This window comes from Panthera tigris, chromosome E3 (assembly GCF_018350195.1).
Source record: "Panthera tigris isolate Pti1 chromosome E3, P.tigris_Pti1_mat1.1, whole genome shotgun sequence".
NCBI classification, from domain to species: Eukaryota; Metazoa; Chordata; class Mammalia; order Carnivora; family Felidae; genus Panthera; species Panthera tigris.
The window spans coordinates 31,102,396-31,121,401 of record NC_056675.1 but is presented as its reverse complement, the minus strand read 5'-3'; the positions used below and the strand labels follow the sequence as shown (position 1 = coordinate 31,121,401).

The following is a 19,006-nucleotide window of genomic DNA, read 5'->3' as shown; positions in this document are numbered from 1 at the left end:
GGGGTGTGTCATGAACTCAAGAGTCAAGGGATCCAGAGTCCCAACCTTTTTCATTAGCATCCCTTGGTCTTGGGGAGACAGGGTCTCAAAGGAAGAGCGAATGCCCTGAACCCTGGGTCCAGTTTTCCTCAGCGCAGAAGCCACTTGGGTGCAGTCCAGTGGGAAGGCTGGTCTTTGGCGGAAGTACTGAGACCACTGTCCAGTGTCCAAGATGGCAGAGCCTGGGCCCGAGTGCAGTTGGCATCCCCGGTGCGCCACGATCCTCTCCGTGAAAGAAGCCGTCCACAGGTCAGCCAGTGCCCGTGATCGTGGGGTCACTGTTCCAGGTAGAGCTGAGACTAGGCTGTGTCCATTCTCCTTCGGAAGCGTCCTTTCTCTCTCCTCGTTTAAAAGATGTGCCGGGGTTGTGCTGGCAATTCTTAGTAAATAATGCATTTCCTGCTTTGCTAGCCTGCCGCATTTCCATAACCCAGTGAACTGAAAAGTCATGTTTCTCCAGCTAAGTTATTCATCCTATTCTTGGCATTGGGCTGCTGTAATATCGCTCCATCAGTGTGGTCATACGGTAATTCAGGCATTTTGTTCTAGCAACGAGGACACTTAGAGTTAATAACACATGAAGCCATTTCATTAAACGGGAAGTTTTGTTAGGACACATTAACACAGGCCACCAACCAAAACACAAATCATTCGTTGGATATTAAGGAAGCAAGATGAATTAGGAACCTAAAGCCATTTTTAAAAGAGTCTTTGTCATCCTGATGTCATCAGACTGTCTTTGCGTTCAGCCATGTGCAGAAAGGGCATCGGAACTGGGAGTTCATAACTTTTCTTTCCTTTCAGTTACAGACGGCATCGCTCTTGGGTGTAACCTCAGTTTAAGCACCTGTTCTGCTCCTCCCTCCCTGGGTCATATTGGGCATGTTTCTGGGTTGTTCCGAGTCTCCGTTTGAGGGCATATAAAATTGGAGGGCTGTGGTGAAAATTGTAGGGAAGATACCTGTCACATGACAGGGGCCACTAAATGTTACATCATTTCGTAGAAGTCCGAGGAGTTCTCACCGTGAATGCCATCGAGTATCACGACATGCATAAAGAAGTGTTTGGTGCCCTGGTGGGGGAGTTTGGATAACTGAAAAGTGGCCTGTAGTTTGAAATGGAGAGGCATGCATTTGACTTAGGCTGCGAAGAAAGCCGGGCCGCCTGGCGTTTTGTTTGCAAAACCAGCCGTGTGTCAGTGTCAGTGAGCGTTCATGTCTGAGGTCTTGCTGCCTTCCCATCAGCAGTTTCTCTGTGAGGTCTGACCCTTGCTGTAACCATCAAGTATCTCCTGTGAGGTCCTCCTCCTAAAATAGCACTCTTGTCCAGAATCCTTGGTGCTGGTGTGGCAGGGGCTATATAACTGCCAGGCCAGCCTGCAGCCAGCAGAGAGGTATGCTGAGCTCATTCTGAGTCACAGGCCCCAAGAACACATCCCAGGTTTTGTTTCAATACTCGAAAACCCACCCAAGAAGGTCATGCACTGAACTCTCCTGTTTCTGTTGACAGATTTTTGGAAGCACAGGGAAGGCTTAACTGCCCAACCCACAGACTGTGCATTATGTTTATGTTTCCTCGCCTGCCTAGCATTTGACAATTAATTAGGCATGGTAATTACCTGCTGTAATTTTGTGATTGCACATCCTATAATTACCCCTAATTCTGTAATAGGGAAGTTCATGTACACAAAGGCAAATGACGACGGAGGTGACGGTGTTAGAGTATTAACAGCTGCCACTGCTTACTGCCTGCCAGGCACAGGCCAGGCACAGCATCTCACAACCCCCCAACACAATTGCTATTGTCCCCATTTTACAGATGGAGAAGCTGAGTCTTGAGGTGGAGTATCACCTTCATGGTCACAGCCAGCAAAGGGAACAGCCGGATTTTGAACCCAGGCCCCTCTCCTTGCCCAGCCCATGCCCTTTGCTTGTCATTCTGCCTCTAGCAGAGGAGGCCTCAGGTGTGGCTGAGACCCAACAGGGCCTCTGCTTGACAGACCCTTAAAGTAGACCTGGAACTTGAGTCCCCTGAAAAGTTTTTAAATCTTCATTCTCCCTCTTCCCTAGTCCTCCTTTATATACACTGTAATAAATATGTGTACATTATACATACGTGTGTGTATATATGTATATGTATACATGTCTGTATACGTATGTGTGCGTGTATGTGTGTGTGTATATGACCCTCCATGTATAATCGAGGCTTGAAGAGGTGAGTTAACTTACCCAGGGTCACCTGGCTAGCAAGAGGTGGGGCTGGAATTCAAACCCACATCTGCCTTAGGCCTGGATCTGGTCCCGGAACCCCATCTCCCGACTCTGACATCTGGTTGCACGTCAGGTCCTCGTGGACACCCGCCTACTGCAGTCTCTTCACAACCTGCTGAGAACACAAATTAGGGTAAAAACTCAATCTCCTGAGAATAGTGAAGACCTGGCTTTTGAGGGGCGGGGGGAAGCTTTGGCTTTTAAATTCAGGTTTACTATAAAATCAGGTGCACACGCCGTAAGTGTATCGTTCAGTCAATCTTAATTTCTCTACATATCTGTGTAACTACTGCACGGAGATACAGGGCATTTCCAGTACCCAGAAAGTTCTTCATGCCTTTGTGGGGTCTCTGTGTTAGAAACCTCTCCTACCCTGAAGGTCATAAAGATACTCTCGTATGTCCTCTCCCCATAGTTGTACAATTTTACCTTTCACATTGAGATCTATGATCCCACGAGACATGAGTGTAGAAGCCAGGCGCGTGAATGCCCGTAGCTGCCTCCCTGGGATCGACTCGAATGCCCATTCCAGCAGAGCAGGTCAACAGACCGGGGTGTGTTCCTACAGCAGAACGTCCTCGATGGCAACGAACGAGAACACAAGGGTGCCGTGCACCATAGCAGGGAGGTGTCCCCCCAACACAGTCTGGAGCGAAAGGAACCAGACACAAAGGAGTACACTCTGTATGAGTCCATTTAGACGAAGTTCAAAACTAGGTGAAGAAACCAGAGGGCGGGGTGCCCAGCAGAGAAGCCGAGTGGCATTGACCGCTGAGAGGGGCACAGAGCGGGCAGAGAGCACTGCTCCATCACATGTTGCTAATCTAAAGAAAAAGTGTTTCGGGGCGCCTGGGTGGCGCAGTCGGTTAAGCGTCCGACTTCAGCCAGGTCACGATCTCGCGGTCCGTGAGTTCGAGCCCCGCGTCGGGCTCTGGGCTGATGGCTCGGAGCCTGGAGCCTGTTTCCGATTCTGTGTCTCCCTCTCTCTCTGCCCCTCCCCTGTTCATGCTCTGTCTCTCTCTGTCCCAAAAATAAATAAAAAACGTTGAAAAAAAAAATTTAAAAAAAAAAAGAAAAAAAAAAAAAAAGAAAAAGTGTTTCAGGAGGCCCTGTGTACACAGGCGTTTTTTTGGGTTCAATTCATTGAGGGACTGCGGTTCCCCCCGCCCCACCTCTCCTTACCCCCCATTATTACAGGCATCGCTAGGGTCATTGTTCCCACTGGAAGAGAAACCTCAAGATTCAAACTTCCTCCTAAAACAGACAAGAGAGCATTTGCCCTGATTCCTGATCACAGATATTACCCTCCTATTTTATTGGCTTCTGCTGAGTGGAGGAGATTGGACTTGAAGTAGCTTTTTATTGCTTGTTTTAAAAGGGAACTTGCTTTTGCTGGAAGAGGTCAATTCTTGTTATTCCTCCAAGGAATTATCTTTACAGCTCAAGCAGAAGGAATTGAGACTTATCAAACTTAATTCGGAGCGGGGAGCCCTTAAAATAAAAATTAAAATCCCAACGATTTTGGACATGAGCGCTTTTAATTCTTCAGTGAAATAAATGCACAATTTGGTTAAGTGTAATTCAAGGACAACTTAATTTACAGAGAAAGTTTCCCAGTTGTGGATGCTAAGAGCATTGCTGTTGGGGATGTGTGATCTGCCCACAAAAAGGGCATTTGGGCCCCAGAGGTATCGAACAGGGACCTTCGTTGCCAGCTGCTGTTCCCAGCTGCCAGCACTACTCGCTTGGGGTTCCTGGATCTTCACGGGCCCTGAGTACCGCAGCAACGTGCTACAATAGAAGATGCCAGGCCTTAGCGTCAGGCAGACCCAGTCCAGATCCTGTATCTCCCCATCTCCCAGGGCAAGTGACATCCGCCTCGGAGTCCATGACCCTATCTGTAGGAGGCGGCACGGTCGCACCTTCTGCCTTGCAGATTGAGGTGAGGACGGCAGGTGAGGCAGAGGGAGTGCCCGGCATCGTACCTGCCACACGGTAGGTGCTTCGTAAACACCAAGCCAAGCGGGAGTGTTGAAGATAATTACGTTTTATTGGAGCTCTGAAAAATAGTTTACTCTCTTGGGTCTGGCGGTGGGCAGCTCCACTCTCGCTTTCTCCTGGAGCTTCCTAACTTTGCCTGCCAACCGAGGAGGTTAGGATTTGACCAGTGTCCAGACGACAGCAGAAACTTGAGAATGGGTGGTTGTCTCCTCTCCCCTTGCTACCCGGTGGCCTCCAGATAATAAAGGTGGTGCTGAAAGTACCCACTGGCCATTTTTCACCTTTGCCTAATGCTGGCAGAGGCAGAGGTGAGGACAGTCACCAGTCTTGACAGAAGCATCTAGAACCTCCTCCGCAGGTGGTTCTCTGGTGATTGTTCTCGGTGCCCAGTGTTCCCACGCAGCACACTCTGGGCTTGGTGGGGTGAGTCTCAGGCAACTGAGCTTTGAAGAAAGAGGCTCCAAGGATAGCTGTGCATTTGCCTTTCCCTTGAGTATGAGATCGTCCTAAGTCAAGCTCAGCTCAGGCCCCCTGCCTGGTTCTCGGAACCCCTTGGTCCCCAGCGTGAGGTGGCTGTGGGATGTGGCTGGGGAGAGGCCCGTTGAAGTACATGGAGTTTGTAAATCACCTGAGGACTCAGAGGGTAGGAACTTGAGGACTGTAAAGTAAAGGGACCATCTGGTCCCATCCCCGCACTTTGCGCACTCGGAAACAAGGCCCAGAAGAAGCAGGGATGCTCCGGGAGCGCACACGATGGCCAGGAGGGGCCACATCTGGTCTCACTTGTACTCCCAGGAAATAGGTTTTGCATGGTGTATTTGTGGAGCTCTTTAGGGCAGGAGCACTCTGATTTGTGTTTCTATTTAAAATTTTCAGTGACCCACAGAATAATTTGTTCTAAGCCCTAGGTCTAAGACTTAGTGGTAATCTATGCAGTTATTTGCTGAGCAAAAACCTTACAGTAGAGGGCATAAAGCTAAGACAGGTGTTGACTTCAACAGCAGTGCTTCTTAAAGTTTGCAGAATGTCATGCTTTTGATGGTGATGACGACAATGACAGCAGCTGTAGTTAACAGTTGTGGACGCCAGGCGCTGTTATGCTTGCTTTTAGGCATCTTTTTATTATGATGATGATACCCGCTTCTCAGATGAGTAAACCGAGACCCGGAAAGGAACCATTTTCGGATGGGGGGAGGAGGTACGGAACTTCTGGGAGGCCGCCGTAGTTTCTGGGCCAGGCTCAGATTAGCTGATGTCTCACTGCAGCCCAGTCTCCGTCAGTCGGACTACGAGGGGGGTATTCATGTTAAAGCTGATTGCAAGGTCAGAGACTTCCAAAATCCAGATCTCTGTCATTTCCTGGTGGCGACCTCACCAATAAGTTTACATTTTTGTTTGTTTATCGAACACTCACCTGGCACCTTCTGTGTATCGGGTTCTGTTCTAAGCCGATTACGTGTGTGAACATATTTAAATCTCCTAAGACCCAGCAAGGGTGGTAATGTTACCATCTTCATTGCTCAGGGAGGAAGCAGGGCACAGAGACATTCATGGGTTTTTTGTTGAATGCCTCCTGTCACCCTGGCAGGAGATACAACCAAGGGAAGGTTGGAAGGTCAGGGCATTTCCTTTAATCCGAACATTTTTTTAACATTTTAAAGAATGCAGGCAAACTGGCACCATCCTGCTTTGCCACAGCCTGTGGTGGAGCGTGAAGGAGGACAGTGCGGTTAAGCAGGAGCCGTGCAAGCCCAGAGAGGCCGCCCGCCGTACCTGCTCTGGACCTGTCTTTGGCTCGCAGACATCCCTCATGGACAGTCGCTGAAGGAGTGTGAACAGCGAGATGAAAACGAATCGCATAGGGGAAAATGCATGGCCAGAAGACCATCTAGCGGCCTCTCACAGTGGCCCAGGCAGAGGAAGGGACAGCTCCAGGGTGGGTCAGCAGGCCTTGTTGTTCAGTACTTGAACATGTGGGTGAAAGAACAGAAGTGGTCAAAGGTGATGCCCAGGTTTCTAACTCCGGCAGCCGAGTGGTCCATTCACTGAGAGAGCGAGATCCCAGGAAGAGGGAGGAGCACATCTCCAGTGCAGATTGGGGGATCAGACGTAGACATGATGAGTTTGACCACGTCTGGGCCTGGAATTGATAGCAGAAGTCCAAACTAGAGGCGCAGATTTGACCTAAACGTGAAATGTGCAAACCAGAGAGTTGGGTGCTCGTGGAGGGGAGAGAGGGTGGTGAGCGAAAATCTCCACCTGTGGCATGGGCAGAAGAGGAGGCATCCGTGTGGAAGGCCAAGAAGGGGCCATCGGAGAAACGGGAGGGACTCAACATTTCCATGGTATGAAGCAGTTGGCTCTTGAACGTGTTCCGAAAAACATAGAGTCACGCTTTGTCCTTCATGCTACAGATGCCTGTTTTTATCATTACGTTAGAGGTTTTCAAGATTTGCGTTGATGTTGACTGTTTGCAAATGATACTAAATATTTGTCACTGGAGATTTTACTCTAGGCTCTTCTTAGCTCATGTAATTTTTTAAAATGCGTTAATCTCTCTCCTACTGTTTTCCCTTCCAGTGTAGTTGCTGTGTTTCTGGAAGGTGTTAAGGCCCATAAAAAGCTGAAGAAACAGCCCTTACATTGTGTACCCCCAGAATGTCCTCTTGAGAGTCCCATTCTGATGCAAATAAGTTTTATGCCCCCATGGTGCCAATCCCATCTGGACGTGACCATCCATCCAGCTGAGCTGATGTCAACTCTGGCCTCTCCTTCCTGCCCCAGATTGGTTTCCACCTCCTCTGTGTGGGGGTCGACGCGATCCCGGGCACAGCTGCACTGCTTGTGCGTCCAAGTATTCCCCACACTCCTGGGAGGAGGTGCTGTCGGTAAATTTCATTTTATAGATGGGGAGACCCATAGAGAGGAGACATGCTTTGCCTGACACCTAAGTCTGTGCTTGACCTCAGGGGTTCCCCAAATTGCCTGCTGCCTTAGTCCATTCAGTCTGCTGTAGACTGAGGGCCTTAGACAACCTTTATTCCTCATGGTCTGGATGCTGGGGAGTCCAAGGTCAAGGCATTAAGGAGGTTTGGTGTCTGGTGAGAACCCACTCTCTGGATCATAGATAGCATCTTCTCCCATGGCAGGAGGGGTGAGGGAGCTCTTGGGGGATCTTTTTTTTTAGGGCACTGATCCTGTTTTTGAGGGTTCTACCCTCATGACCTAACCACCTAGAAAAGGCCCCCACCTCCTGACACCATCACATCAGGGGTTAGCATCTCAACATATGAATTCTGGGGGGACACAAGCATTCAGACCATCTACACATCAGAATCACTAGGGAAGCTTTGGAACACTACAGATTCCTGGGTCCCAGATGGGTAATACATCCCACCCAGGGGCTGGTAATATTTGGAAAGCCCTGCCCCTTTCCACACCAGATCTTGGCTATGTCAGTGGAAAAATAACAACAATGAGTGCTGAGTATCTAGATCAGAGGGAGGACAAAGTGTTTTTTGTAAAGTGTTTTTGTAAATAAGTATTTTCAGCTTTGCAGGCCATATGGTCTTTCTTGGAACCACTCCGTTCTGCCATTGTATTTCAAAAGCAGCCATAAACAATAGGTAAACAAATGGATGTGGCTGGATTTGGCTCATGGGCCATAGTTTACCTCTCCTGCTCTAGATAATTAACCTTGTGCATGATGATCAGGCAAGTAGCTGAACTTGACGCTCTCTAGGGGATACCTGCATTTGTGTAACAATATACTACAAGCAGATACAGTCCATTTGAGATGTGGCAGATTGGAACCGCATTCAGCCACCAGGACAAAGACCTGTAAAACATTAAGCTTGAGTAAATTCAAGGTGAATATTTCTCTTTTGTTAAAAAAAAAAATCGAGTAGATAGTCTAGTAATTGGCGTCGTGGCTCCATAGTGTCATCAGAGACCCCACAATCCCTTCTGTCTTCTACCATAATCAAGATGATCTCGTGATCGTAAAATGACTCCTGGAGCTCCAGTCATCACGTCTGTAGGAAAGAAAGAAAAAGAGAGGGAGAAAGGTAAAAAGGCACCGTAGGCTGAGGCAGATCTCTCCTAAGGACTTTCTTAGAAGCCCCAGTGATTTTTGCTTACGTCTCATTAGCTACTCTTACCTGCGAGGCAGACAGAAAAATGTAGTTAAGTCTCCCTGAACACATTGCTATCCCCCCAAATAGTGAGGGGAAATGGATGCTGGGTGGGCAACTAGCACTTGCTGGAACCTGAGGGGGCCCAGCAAATGCCCTAAATGTGCTGTGTGAAATTCCCCTGAGCTCTGCTGGGTTTATTTGCGGATTCATCATGTCTCAGCTTATAGAGACTAGGAGAGCCTGAAGTCCCTTTTCTCCCCCAACTAGCCAGGCCCTTCCAGATACTTTTGGGTCTCATGTATACTTTACTTCTATAAATCAAACACCTGGCTAATCGGGGTAACCGTCATACCGCTGCGGGGACCTTCAGTCCCAAGAAGCCTTTCCTCTCGGCAGCTTTTTGTCCCTATGGAATCTGTCTTCCTCCAGGTGGTATCTGCTCACAGTTGTGAGCATCCAGAGCACGTCATCCTGGGTTTCCTCTTTCTCCGTACAGCCTTTCCAGGAATTTTGAGATCTCTGCCCCCTCCACCCTGAGGCTTGGGTTGTCGCCCTCCACTGCCTGTCTTCTTATAATTTGGCTGCAGATCCTCTCCTAGGGCCCGTGCTTCTCAGAGTCAGTGTGTGGTGTGGACCGCCTGGGTTCTAGTTCCGAGCAGTGCATCTGGGGTGGAGGCCGAGACGCTCCATTCCTGACCTCTCCCACGTGATGCCGATGCTACCGGCCCACGGACGGCCCTTGTAGCAAGTCACCCGGGCCTTTCTGAACATAGTTCATCTTTTAATAGGTGGCAGCCAAAACCTAACTAAGTTGCTGTGGTCGATTTAGAACAGAGCAAGACTCTCAAGTCACTTATCCCAGAAGTTAGCATACAGCTTTTGTAACGAGGCCTAAAGATTACATAGGTTTTTTGGTGGCCCTCCCACATTATTTACTTAGCTCAAATTTACCGAAACCTGTAAGTCTTTGTCCCACAGGCCACTCCTGTGCCCTATTTCCGTTTTACTTATGGTGATGGTTTTTGGAGTTTTAGCGTACAACCCGACATTGATCTTTTTGAATTTCAGCACATTGGATTAGACTCATCCCTCAGGCCAGTTGAAACCACTTTGTTTGCCCCCCAGTGCATTTACTGCCTCTCTTAGCTTGGGGGCTTCTAATGAATTTGATAGACCTCCATTTCTCTATCTGATTGCGCTGGAAACTTCGGTCCATTTGTTGAAGTTCTTTGGTTTAAATCGTTCGTCCATCTTGTTCACAAGAGGATTACGAGAGGCCTCGATGGTTGTCTTAACCAAAGTTCCAATGTATCGTGTCTGATTTGGGAATACTGGGTGGTTTCCACGTAGAGGTGGAATCTGTCGCTCACATGAGGGATACCTGTGTTTATCGTTACATGAGAGGTTTTTGAGATGCGTATTGATGTTCGCTGATGACCGGTCACAGTAGCTGTTTATTATTGGGAACTTTGCTCTCTGGGCCGTTCTTGTGTAATATTTTTAAATGCATCGTTCCCTCTCCCGCTTCAGTTTTCCCTCAAGATGTGGTTAGTGTGTGTCCCTGGAAGGTGTTACGGTCTATCAGAAGCTGGAGAAACAGCCGTTACATTGTGTACCCCCTAGAATGTTCTCTTGAGAGTCCCATCTTGATTGAAAATAAAGAAGTTTTACGTTCCCGGTGTACCTGTCCCCTCTGGACGTGACCTTCCACCCAGTTGGGTTGATGTCAACTCTGGCCCCTCCCTCCCTCCCGCCCCAGATTGGCTTCCCCCTCCTCTGTGTGGGGGTCTACACCATCCCAGGCATAGCTGCCCTGCCTGTGTGTCCGAATGCTCCTTGGGAGGAGGTGCTGTGAGTCAGTTCCACCTCATAGATGATGACATGTGTCGCCTGGGAGGAGTTGGATTCTCAGCAGCAGTCACCGCCACAGCATGCATGTGACCATCTCAGAGATCAGCTGGACTGTTCACCTCTGTTGATACTGGGAACTGGTACACGGTGTGTTGTTCCCGTCACCTGCCTGCTTTGTTCTTTTGTGGACCCCTTTGTTGACGTGGTACCACTGAGGCCCTCCTCTCCCAGGCTCTGGGCGTCCAGTGGCCTGAGGGACGGCCGCGGCCCCTGCTTCTTGCAGAGCTGGCTTTCATGGGTGGAGCATCCCCGAAACCCCACCCCTTTGTAACGAGAGCTTTAAGAGAGGTTGACGTTTTCCTTCTATGTGCCTTTCTTCGCAGGTCTACATCCGGATAAAAGACGATGAGTGGAACGTGTATCGGCGGTACACAGAGTTCAGGGGTTTGCACCACAAGTTACAGAACAAGTACCCTCAAGTGAGGGGCTACAGTTTCCCACCCAAGAAGGCCATTGGAAACAAGGTACTGTCGCCACGAGGAACCGGGGACACCCTGGTGCCTGATCTACATGCACGTGCCCCTCTAGACACAGGTCTCGGAGGTTGGCACATAGAAGAAGAAACAGGGACAGAGAAAACACCTTTAATTCCACAGCGCGTCATGTTTTGTTTGTGCACGCCCTCTTACTTCTCTAGGACAGGAGTCAGCAAGCATGTTCCGCTAAAGGGCCAGAGAGGAATTGTTTTTGGCTTTGCAGACCATACTCCCTTAGCTGAAAATACTCAGCTGTGCCACTGGAGTGTGAAAGCAGCCACAGGCTGTTCTGACCTGGATGGGCGTGGCCGAGTGCCAATAAAACTTGATTCATAAGGTGGCACCTCGATTTAGCTGATGAGTCTGTTTTCTGATGCCTGTTCTTGACCAAAAAGATGTTTTCTGGCTTTTATCCGTAGTTGTCAGGTTAGTTATTTGGACTCATGAATGTGGGTGGGGTTACTTCCCAAATACTTGTGTCGGTATAGGGTTGTTTTCCTTGTGAAGGTTAGTGATTTAATGACGTCATGCGTTTCTGGGGGTTCATCCAGGCACCCTGGAGAAAGGAGGTGCTAGCCCTCCATGGCCTGCCAGCCGATGAGTGCTCGTTGGTGCAGAAGTGTCTCCCGAGCACCATCACGTATCACGGCGGGGAAGACGAGCCCGGGCCTTGTCGGGGGGCCTTGCGTCGCCCGCTTCGGCCACTGGTGTCATTTTGTCGTCCTTCACGTTTGCTTAGAGCGGCACTCCTCCGTCTGGGCCACACTCGGAATCCCATGAGTAGCTTTAAGAGCTCCTAAGACCTGAGTCCCTCACTCCCGGTGAAGTGAGGCAGGGGCACGGAGGGCTGCAGTACGCAGCCGCGCTGGAGAACGCCTGGCTTCGTGTCTGGTAGGGGACGGGGACACTTGTGCAAGCGCAGGATAGTGATGAGCTGGGCAGGGACAGTTGAGCCAGAGGAGCTAAGATCATGATCCTCATGAGGACAGGTGAGAAACTGGGCCTTGCACGAGGCACCCCCCTCCTACCGTGGTTCTCAGAGAGTGGCCCCTGACCATCAGCATTCCCCGGCAACTCGTTAGAAATACCGATTCCCTCCAGTGCCTGGCTCATTTGGTTAAGAGTCCAACTCTTGATTTTGGCTCAGGATCTCGAAGTTTGTGGGGTCAAGCCCTGCTTTGGGCTCTGCACTAACCACACAGAGCCTCCTTGGGATTCTTTCTCCTCTCTGTCTCTCTCTCTCTCTCTCTCTCTCTCTGTCTCTGTCTCTGTCTCTTTCCCTCCCTCCCTCCCTCCCTCCCTCCCCTCTCCTCCCCTTGTCTGCCCTTGGTTTGCTCACTTGCTCTCAAAAATAAATAAACATTAAAAAAAAAAAAAAAAAAAAAAAAAAACACCAATTCCCAGGCCCCACCCCAGACCTACTGAAATACCAGCTCTGGGCAGGGGCCCAGAAATCTGGCTTTAGAGCTGTGTGGTGGTGATGCCTCAGCAAGCGTAAGAACCACGATGCTGTCGCACTGACAGAGTCGTGTGGCAGATCCTGTGTGTGATGAATTTCCTAGTTTCTCTCTTGAAGGGCCACCTTGCTAGAGTTTTCCTTGGACCTTTGTCTCCCAGAAAACCAGAGCAAAAGTTTTGATAACCACTATGAACACTTGGGAATTCTGCTGGGAATACCGTTACTGTCTATTATGTTTACGTGTTCATGGATTTCTTTGCTTTTAGATTAGAAATCCTATCATGTCAGGGTCTGTTAGATCTTAATTTAAACAGTTATAAAGCAAGTTTATCTGAGGCCTAGAATAAATGTGCCATTCCATTATTTTCCTGAAGATAAGTGAAGTTGAGCCCATAAAAACAGAAGGCTTAGAAATTCTACACTTGTGCAGAGCAAGGAGGACAATAATTCTTATGAAAAGGGAGAAAAATTATATACTGGTTTAATCTAATGACTTGCAGGCTCATACAAATCTTGGGACCCATCCAGAATGCCTGAGAATGTCATAAAACAGAATTCTGTGTAAGCAGCTTATTATCATGATAAGATAATGTCATTTGCAGGAAGCCTTCTGCTATAGCAGCCACTCCATGACCCTCGGGGAGCTTGGCCTGTCTGTGTCTCACTAAGGGAAATTAGGACAAGGCTGAACCAGAGACGTTCAGGTGGAGAGATGTGTCGCATTATTTTTGCCTCCCGTGGCTGCCGTACAAACGTGGCCCCTGTTTAGGGGTCTAAAAAACACAGATGTATTTTCCTACACTTCTGGAGGTTAGGTCCAGAATCCATCTCCTGGGGCTAAAATCAAGGAGTCAGTGGGGCTGGTTGTTTCTGGAGGCTCCAGAGGAGAGTCCTTTCCTTTTTTAGCTTCTGGAGCCTGTCCGCATTCCTCAGCTCAAGGCCTCCTGTGTCTTCAAAGCCAGCAACCTTGCAACCCTGACCTCATTTTCTGTCATATAGTATCTCTGTGTAGTACCTCACATAGTACCTTTTCTGACTCCTCTCCCTCTTATAGGACCCTTGAGATGACACTGGGTCCACCCAGATAAGCCACCATAATCAGTCTCAGGATCCTTAACTTAATCACATCTGCAAAGTCCCTTTTGCTGAATAAACTGAGAGTATTTTATACTCTCAGGTTCTGGGATTAGGCATCTTTGGGTGCCACAGGCTTTCTCTGCAGAGCAAAGTGACCCCTCCCACTCTGGATCTCCAGGCAAGCCTAATAGTTATGCAAAACTTACTTCAGACCTAAGAAGCCTACCAACACCACCCCCCCAGGGACAGGGATGCAGTGACTTTCCCCTCTGAGTGCGACGTCCCCAGCCTAGCTTCATGCTGTCCCATTCTTGTCAATCCTGGGACTGACTGAGCAGCTGTGGGCTTTTGCCCTGTGAAATCTGTGTGAGTAGGGCTCTGTCCACCCTCCACCCCCGACCCTAGTGCGACCCTATTTGCAAATAAAGGAACTTGGGAATTAAAGATACCATGCTGGTGGGCCTGGCCTGGTTCTTCACTACATTTTTGGTCCTGCTTCCCATGTTCAGGGGTGGGCCTGACAGCTTGCCTGCAGTCACAGGGCCTCTGCCTCTCGTCCAGTCTGTGTGGCCCTTTGCTTTAGAGTTGGCCGGTTGGCTTCTGATTCTCTCTCCCTGCACATTTGGCTCGCTAAGACTTACCCACTTCCCTGAAGTACACTTTGGCTGCTCTCCAGGACAGATCTGAGGGTTTATCTGATTGTCAGGAGTAGATTGAGTTAGCAGGCAGGACTTCAACATCCGACAAAAGCTACTGATGAATCCTGTTAAGAGACAAAGCCTGCACTCGCCTCACCAGGACCTACAGGCTCAAGATACCTGCCTTGATACCCTGAGGGTGAGTTTTCTTTCTAAATTGGTCCAGAGAAGTCAGCCACCTCAGAAGCTTTCCCTTGACTAGGTCACTTCAAGAAGGTCTCCCTTGCCTCTTGTACCATTAAGGTACTCAGGCTTGACTTCTTTGTGTGGATTGCGTTACAAGTAGGTTGCTGCTGTTAAGTCTTGGACCCATTAAGTGATTCAATCTGGGATCCATGGGCCTGCACAGGAAAAACTAACTATAGTTTTTTCAAATTCATCATATGAGTATCTTCCTAGCCTGAATTTCTAGGTATTTTCCCAACGGTGCCACCATTGTCGATTGTCTGCCAGTTACAGAATCAAAATGTGATCTGACCCCAAGTTTGAACTTTTTTTTATGTGTATTTATTTTTTGAGAGAGAGAAGGCAGGAGAGGGCAGAAAGAAAAGGAGAGAGAGAATCCCAAGCAGGCTCCACGCCCCCAGCACAGAGCCCAGCGTGGGGCTCAAAGTCATGAACCGTGAGATCATGACCCGAGCCGAAACGAAGAATTGGACACTTAACCGCCTGAGCCACCCAGGCGCCCCAGTTTGAACTTTTTTTAATTGGTGAAACAGCCCATTGTGTAGTTCATGGATGCAGGATTTGTCTTTAGCACAGAATTTCTTTTGCCTTAGTACGCCATGCACGTGTTTAATCATAAATACCCACAGCACTCACTAGAGCCGCCCATGCCTTTAGGTATCACATCAAACTTGAGTTGTGTCGAGGTAGTTTCTTGAACACCAGTCCACCGCTTGCTGTTCATTTCTTCGTAGCTGAGTCAAACAAGCCGCAGTAGTTGTGTATTAACGTTACTCATTAAATCTGAAATATCACAGGCATGGGGCTTGTATCCATTGTGAGATAGTCTGGGTTAGGCTGAAGTAACGACTTTGTGGTCTTGGCAGCCTGAGCCAACCAGGATTTATTTTTGGCTCGTGTTTTATGCCCATCATGGGTTGGCTGGGAGCTCTGCACATCATGACATCAGGAAACTAAGGACAAGCAAAAATCATACACTGGCTCTTAGAGCTTCTGCCCAGACGTGATACATGTCAATTCCACTCCTTTTTCATTGGCCAAAGCCACTTACTCAGCCATGTGTAATGCCAACGGGGAGAAGGAGTCCAGTCCTCCCATGTGTCCAGGAGAATTCGAATTTTTACCATCAGCTCTCATGACCCCTACAAGGTGGGGGGGCACTTGTCTCGAGCCACATTTCTGAGCAGGGTGGGGATAAGAGGAGAGCACGACCCCACCAGCCTAAGATGGGCATGCCAGGTCCTATGGGTCTCCTTCCACAGAGTCCCAGTTGAGGTGCATCCCTCTACCCCTGCTTCGGTTATCCTCACACAAGCCCGGTCCTCTCTGGTGTGGGCATTTGCAACGGTTGCCCTTTTCCACTCTTGCCTGCTCCCATCCATCCCCCTGCTGAGCCACAGTGAGGTTTGTATGACATCAAATCAGATGATGTCATTGTTGCGTAAACCCCCCCTCCCAGTCGCACCTTTGGCAGTTAAATTCAGGACTCCTTATGGCCTTCGAGATGTCCCCTGACCTGTCTCCCACCTCCTCCCGTACCTTCTCTCATGCTCCGTCCTCCCTGTCTGTACCCAGCCACACTGCCCTCCTCAGACTTCCATGCTGTTCTTACCTTGTGGCCTTGGCATCTGCTGTTCCCTCTGCATGGATTGGCTCCCCCACCTCTGCATGGACAGACCCTGCAGGTCATTAGAACTCCCTTCCAACTGCCCTCATCAGTGCTGCCCCTTGAGTCACTCTCCAATCCATTAGTCTGCTGTAATTGTCCCCTAGCACGTACTATCACTCTAAGTGATTGATTTGTGACCTTGAGTAGTATTGTCTCTCTGCACTGGAATGGAAGCTCATGACAACAGGGCCTTGGTCTGTTCACTGCTCTCTCGCCAGCTCCTAGAATAGCTTCTGCCGCCCAGAGAGACTCATGGCCTGAATTAAGGAATAAGGGAACACACATTAAATGGAAAAGTTTCCCTGTTATTTTCTTCTTCAGGTTGCTGGGTCTTGGCACAAATTTTTTAAAAAACTGAATTGCCCCACTGGGTATAATAGCTTTGGGGGTAACTGGGGAAGTGCTTTTGCAGAACGGGCCACAGGCGGGCAAGCTTTTGCAGAGCGGAAAGGTGGCTCTCCAACGGTCCAGGGGAGTTGGCCGTCAAGCCTCCCTGTCCAGGGAGACTCGGCCAGCATGAGGGGTTAAGGAAAAAGACTCGTTTCTGATGACGCTACTGCATGTCTGCCTTATTGCTCAGCAAGAAATAGATTTGAGAGGCTGTCATTCCTTCTTAGGGTAATGGAGTCAGTCTCTGAAAGTTCATTTGGCATTAAGGCAGGGCAAATCGCTTTCCCCGGAGCCACAGATAATTCAACTTGTTGGACGAATTATGCGTCAAAATCCTCATTAAAAACACATAGACCAGTGTGTGCTGGAGGAACCAGCTGGCATCACGGAGCCGTGGGAGCCCCTTTGCAGCTGAGAGACGCAGATTTAAATGCAGCTCTGGGGGTGTCCAGCCCCCAGCGGAAGGGACTTTCAGCAGTGGGAACAAGTGGGTACCTGGAACAGTGTTGAAGGTGGTCGAATTTTCCACTTAGAAAACCTTCTGGAATGTAGGGCTGTCATGCTAGGTGTGAGGGGGACAAACGTTGTCCAAAGTAAGGTCTCTGCCCTCACAAAGTTCATGACTTTGTGGGGAGAAAGACTAGTAAATAGGTCCTCGCAGAAGAGTCCTGCGAACTAGGGGAACCAGGGCCCCTGGGGCGGTCTAGAAGGGGGGCGGTGAGCAGGGCTGCCTTCTGCGCGGGGCCAGCAGGATCCTGGCGACAGAGCTTACCAGTGGGAAAGCGGGCTCAATTCATGGGTATTCTTTCCTTTGTGCCCCGTATTAGCTTCATATTGCTGCTGTAAGAAGTCACCCCAAATCTAGTGGCTTTAAACAGTACACATGTATTGCATGTACCTTCGAGTTGAGGAGGTCTGAAATAGACATCGGGCATTAGTGGGTTGAAATCACGGTGTCAACAAGGGTTGCATCTCTTTCTCAAGGCTCTAGAGGAGAATCCCTTTCCTCGCCTTTTCCAGCTTCTGGAGGCTTGCCAGACCCCTGGGGTCTCCCTCCATCTTCGGTGCCCCATCTCTACGCCAATTCTTGCGTCGTAACATCTTTGACTACAGTCAGGAAAGGTTCTCTGCTTTGAAGGAGCGTGATCAGATTGGGCATACCCAGATAACCCAGGATAATCTCCCCATCTGAATTTGTGACCTCTTTATCACCTTAGTCCCCTCTGCAGAGACCCCTTTGCCATGTAAGAGAGCACATTCACAGCGATCGGGGCGGGGAAATTTGGCAGGGGGTAGGGGGACGTTTTTCTGCCTACCTCACAGCTCTCTTTCCTTGCCTGAGGTATAGGTATTTACACATGGGGAGGGGGAGGCACGGGGAGGTAAAGTGACTTAACCAAGGCCATCTCACTGAGCTGGCCACTTAAGGTGATAAGTGGCTCCAGGCAGACGGTCTCCAGAGCCCTGGCACACAGGGATCCACAGAGCTCCATGGAGGGTGGATGAATGTAGATTGACATTGACTCCTGGAAGTCACTCCCTCAACCCCACCGATGTGGAAATCTGCCTCTCCCTCTGTGGCTCCACCCCTCTCACCCACACCCCGCCCTGTCTGACTCAGGAGCCATTGGTACAACTAGAAACTGCCGCCCTCACGGTTGATAGAAGCTTGTATAAGCTTTCCTCGCAAACCGAAGCATCTGGAGGGATGGTCGTTCGTCCATTTGTCCATTTATTCATTCAACAGGACTTTGCCAACTGTGACAATCAGACACAGAAAGGAAAAGGCTCCTACTGCTTGACTAGATGGATGGCATCGGGCGAGGTACTTGATCCGTCCCTGCCTCAGTTTCTCGTCTACATACCGCTTCTCTCTAGTGTTGTCATAAGGACTTACGGTGGTAAAATTGCTAAAATACTCACAACAGCGTCTACACAGGGTCAATGCTGTGTACGTGTTGCTGAAGGGGTGTAAAGGCTGGCGGTGAGGCTGAAGAAGCTGACACAGGAGCACGTCCTCATGGCAGAGTTTGCAGTGGGTGAGCCTGACACAGGTGGTCCTTCCAGAACCCTCACAGCCTGTGTTTCTGTGTGTAGTAATACCAGCCATCACATGCCAGGCGTGTGCATGGTAGGGGCTGTGTCTTCAGTCCTTCCCTGTGTCCTTCTTGTCGAGTCCCATGCAAGATGTCTCAGAGGTGAGGAAGCTAGGCTCAGGCTGTAAGCATCCTGCCCGGGGTCCTGTGGCCCCCATCGGAATTGAGTCACACGCCCGTCCCAAAGACCATGCAAACTGGTTGGAGAAAAGAAGCTCCAGTTGAACAAAGCTATAAACTCTAGTTTGTTTCTCATTTGACACTCTGCCAACCGCTGTGTAAACAGTCCCGGTACTTAATGCATTAAGCGAGAAGAATGACATTGGGCTCACTATACATCACACATTTGTGTTACTCTTTAATACAGCAAAAGCCTCTTAAGATATTTTCCAGGAGAGCAGTTGCTAAAACCATCTTGCCAGAGCAACGGTCTCGGGAGAGAGACACGGAGGAGCCTCAGGCTTGGAGTGTGTATATGGATATGTATGCAAATATGCATAGGTATTTAATCAGGGGGGGGTTCCTGGGAAGTGCTTCTCTGTAATATCAAATTAAAATCCAAAAAAAAAAATTAAGGTCCGTTTATAAACCAAAAGTC

At 49.3% G+C, this 19,006-nt stretch overlaps 1 protein-coding gene across 5 annotated transcripts in view; it reads left to right on the top strand.

Moving 5' to 3' along the window:
• Positions 1 to 19,006, top strand: part of SNX29 (sorting nexin 29) — a 495,580-nt gene that overhangs the window by 402,521 nt on the left and 74,053 nt on the right. For 4 of the 5 annotated variants that reach the window (XR_006212700.1, XM_042972465.1, XM_042972468.1 and 1 more), the window contains one exon: positions 10,681 to 10,821. Coding sequence is in view for 4 of the 5 variants with exons in the window: in XM_042972465.1 (XP_042828399.1) it covers positions 10,681 to 10,821 (141 nt within the window). In the remaining variant the exon portion in view is untranslated. Of the gene's footprint in view, positions 1 to 10,680; positions 10,822 to 10,994; positions 11,980 to 19,006 lie in introns of those variants that run through there. The other variant, XM_042972467.1, reaches the window with a different exon arrangement.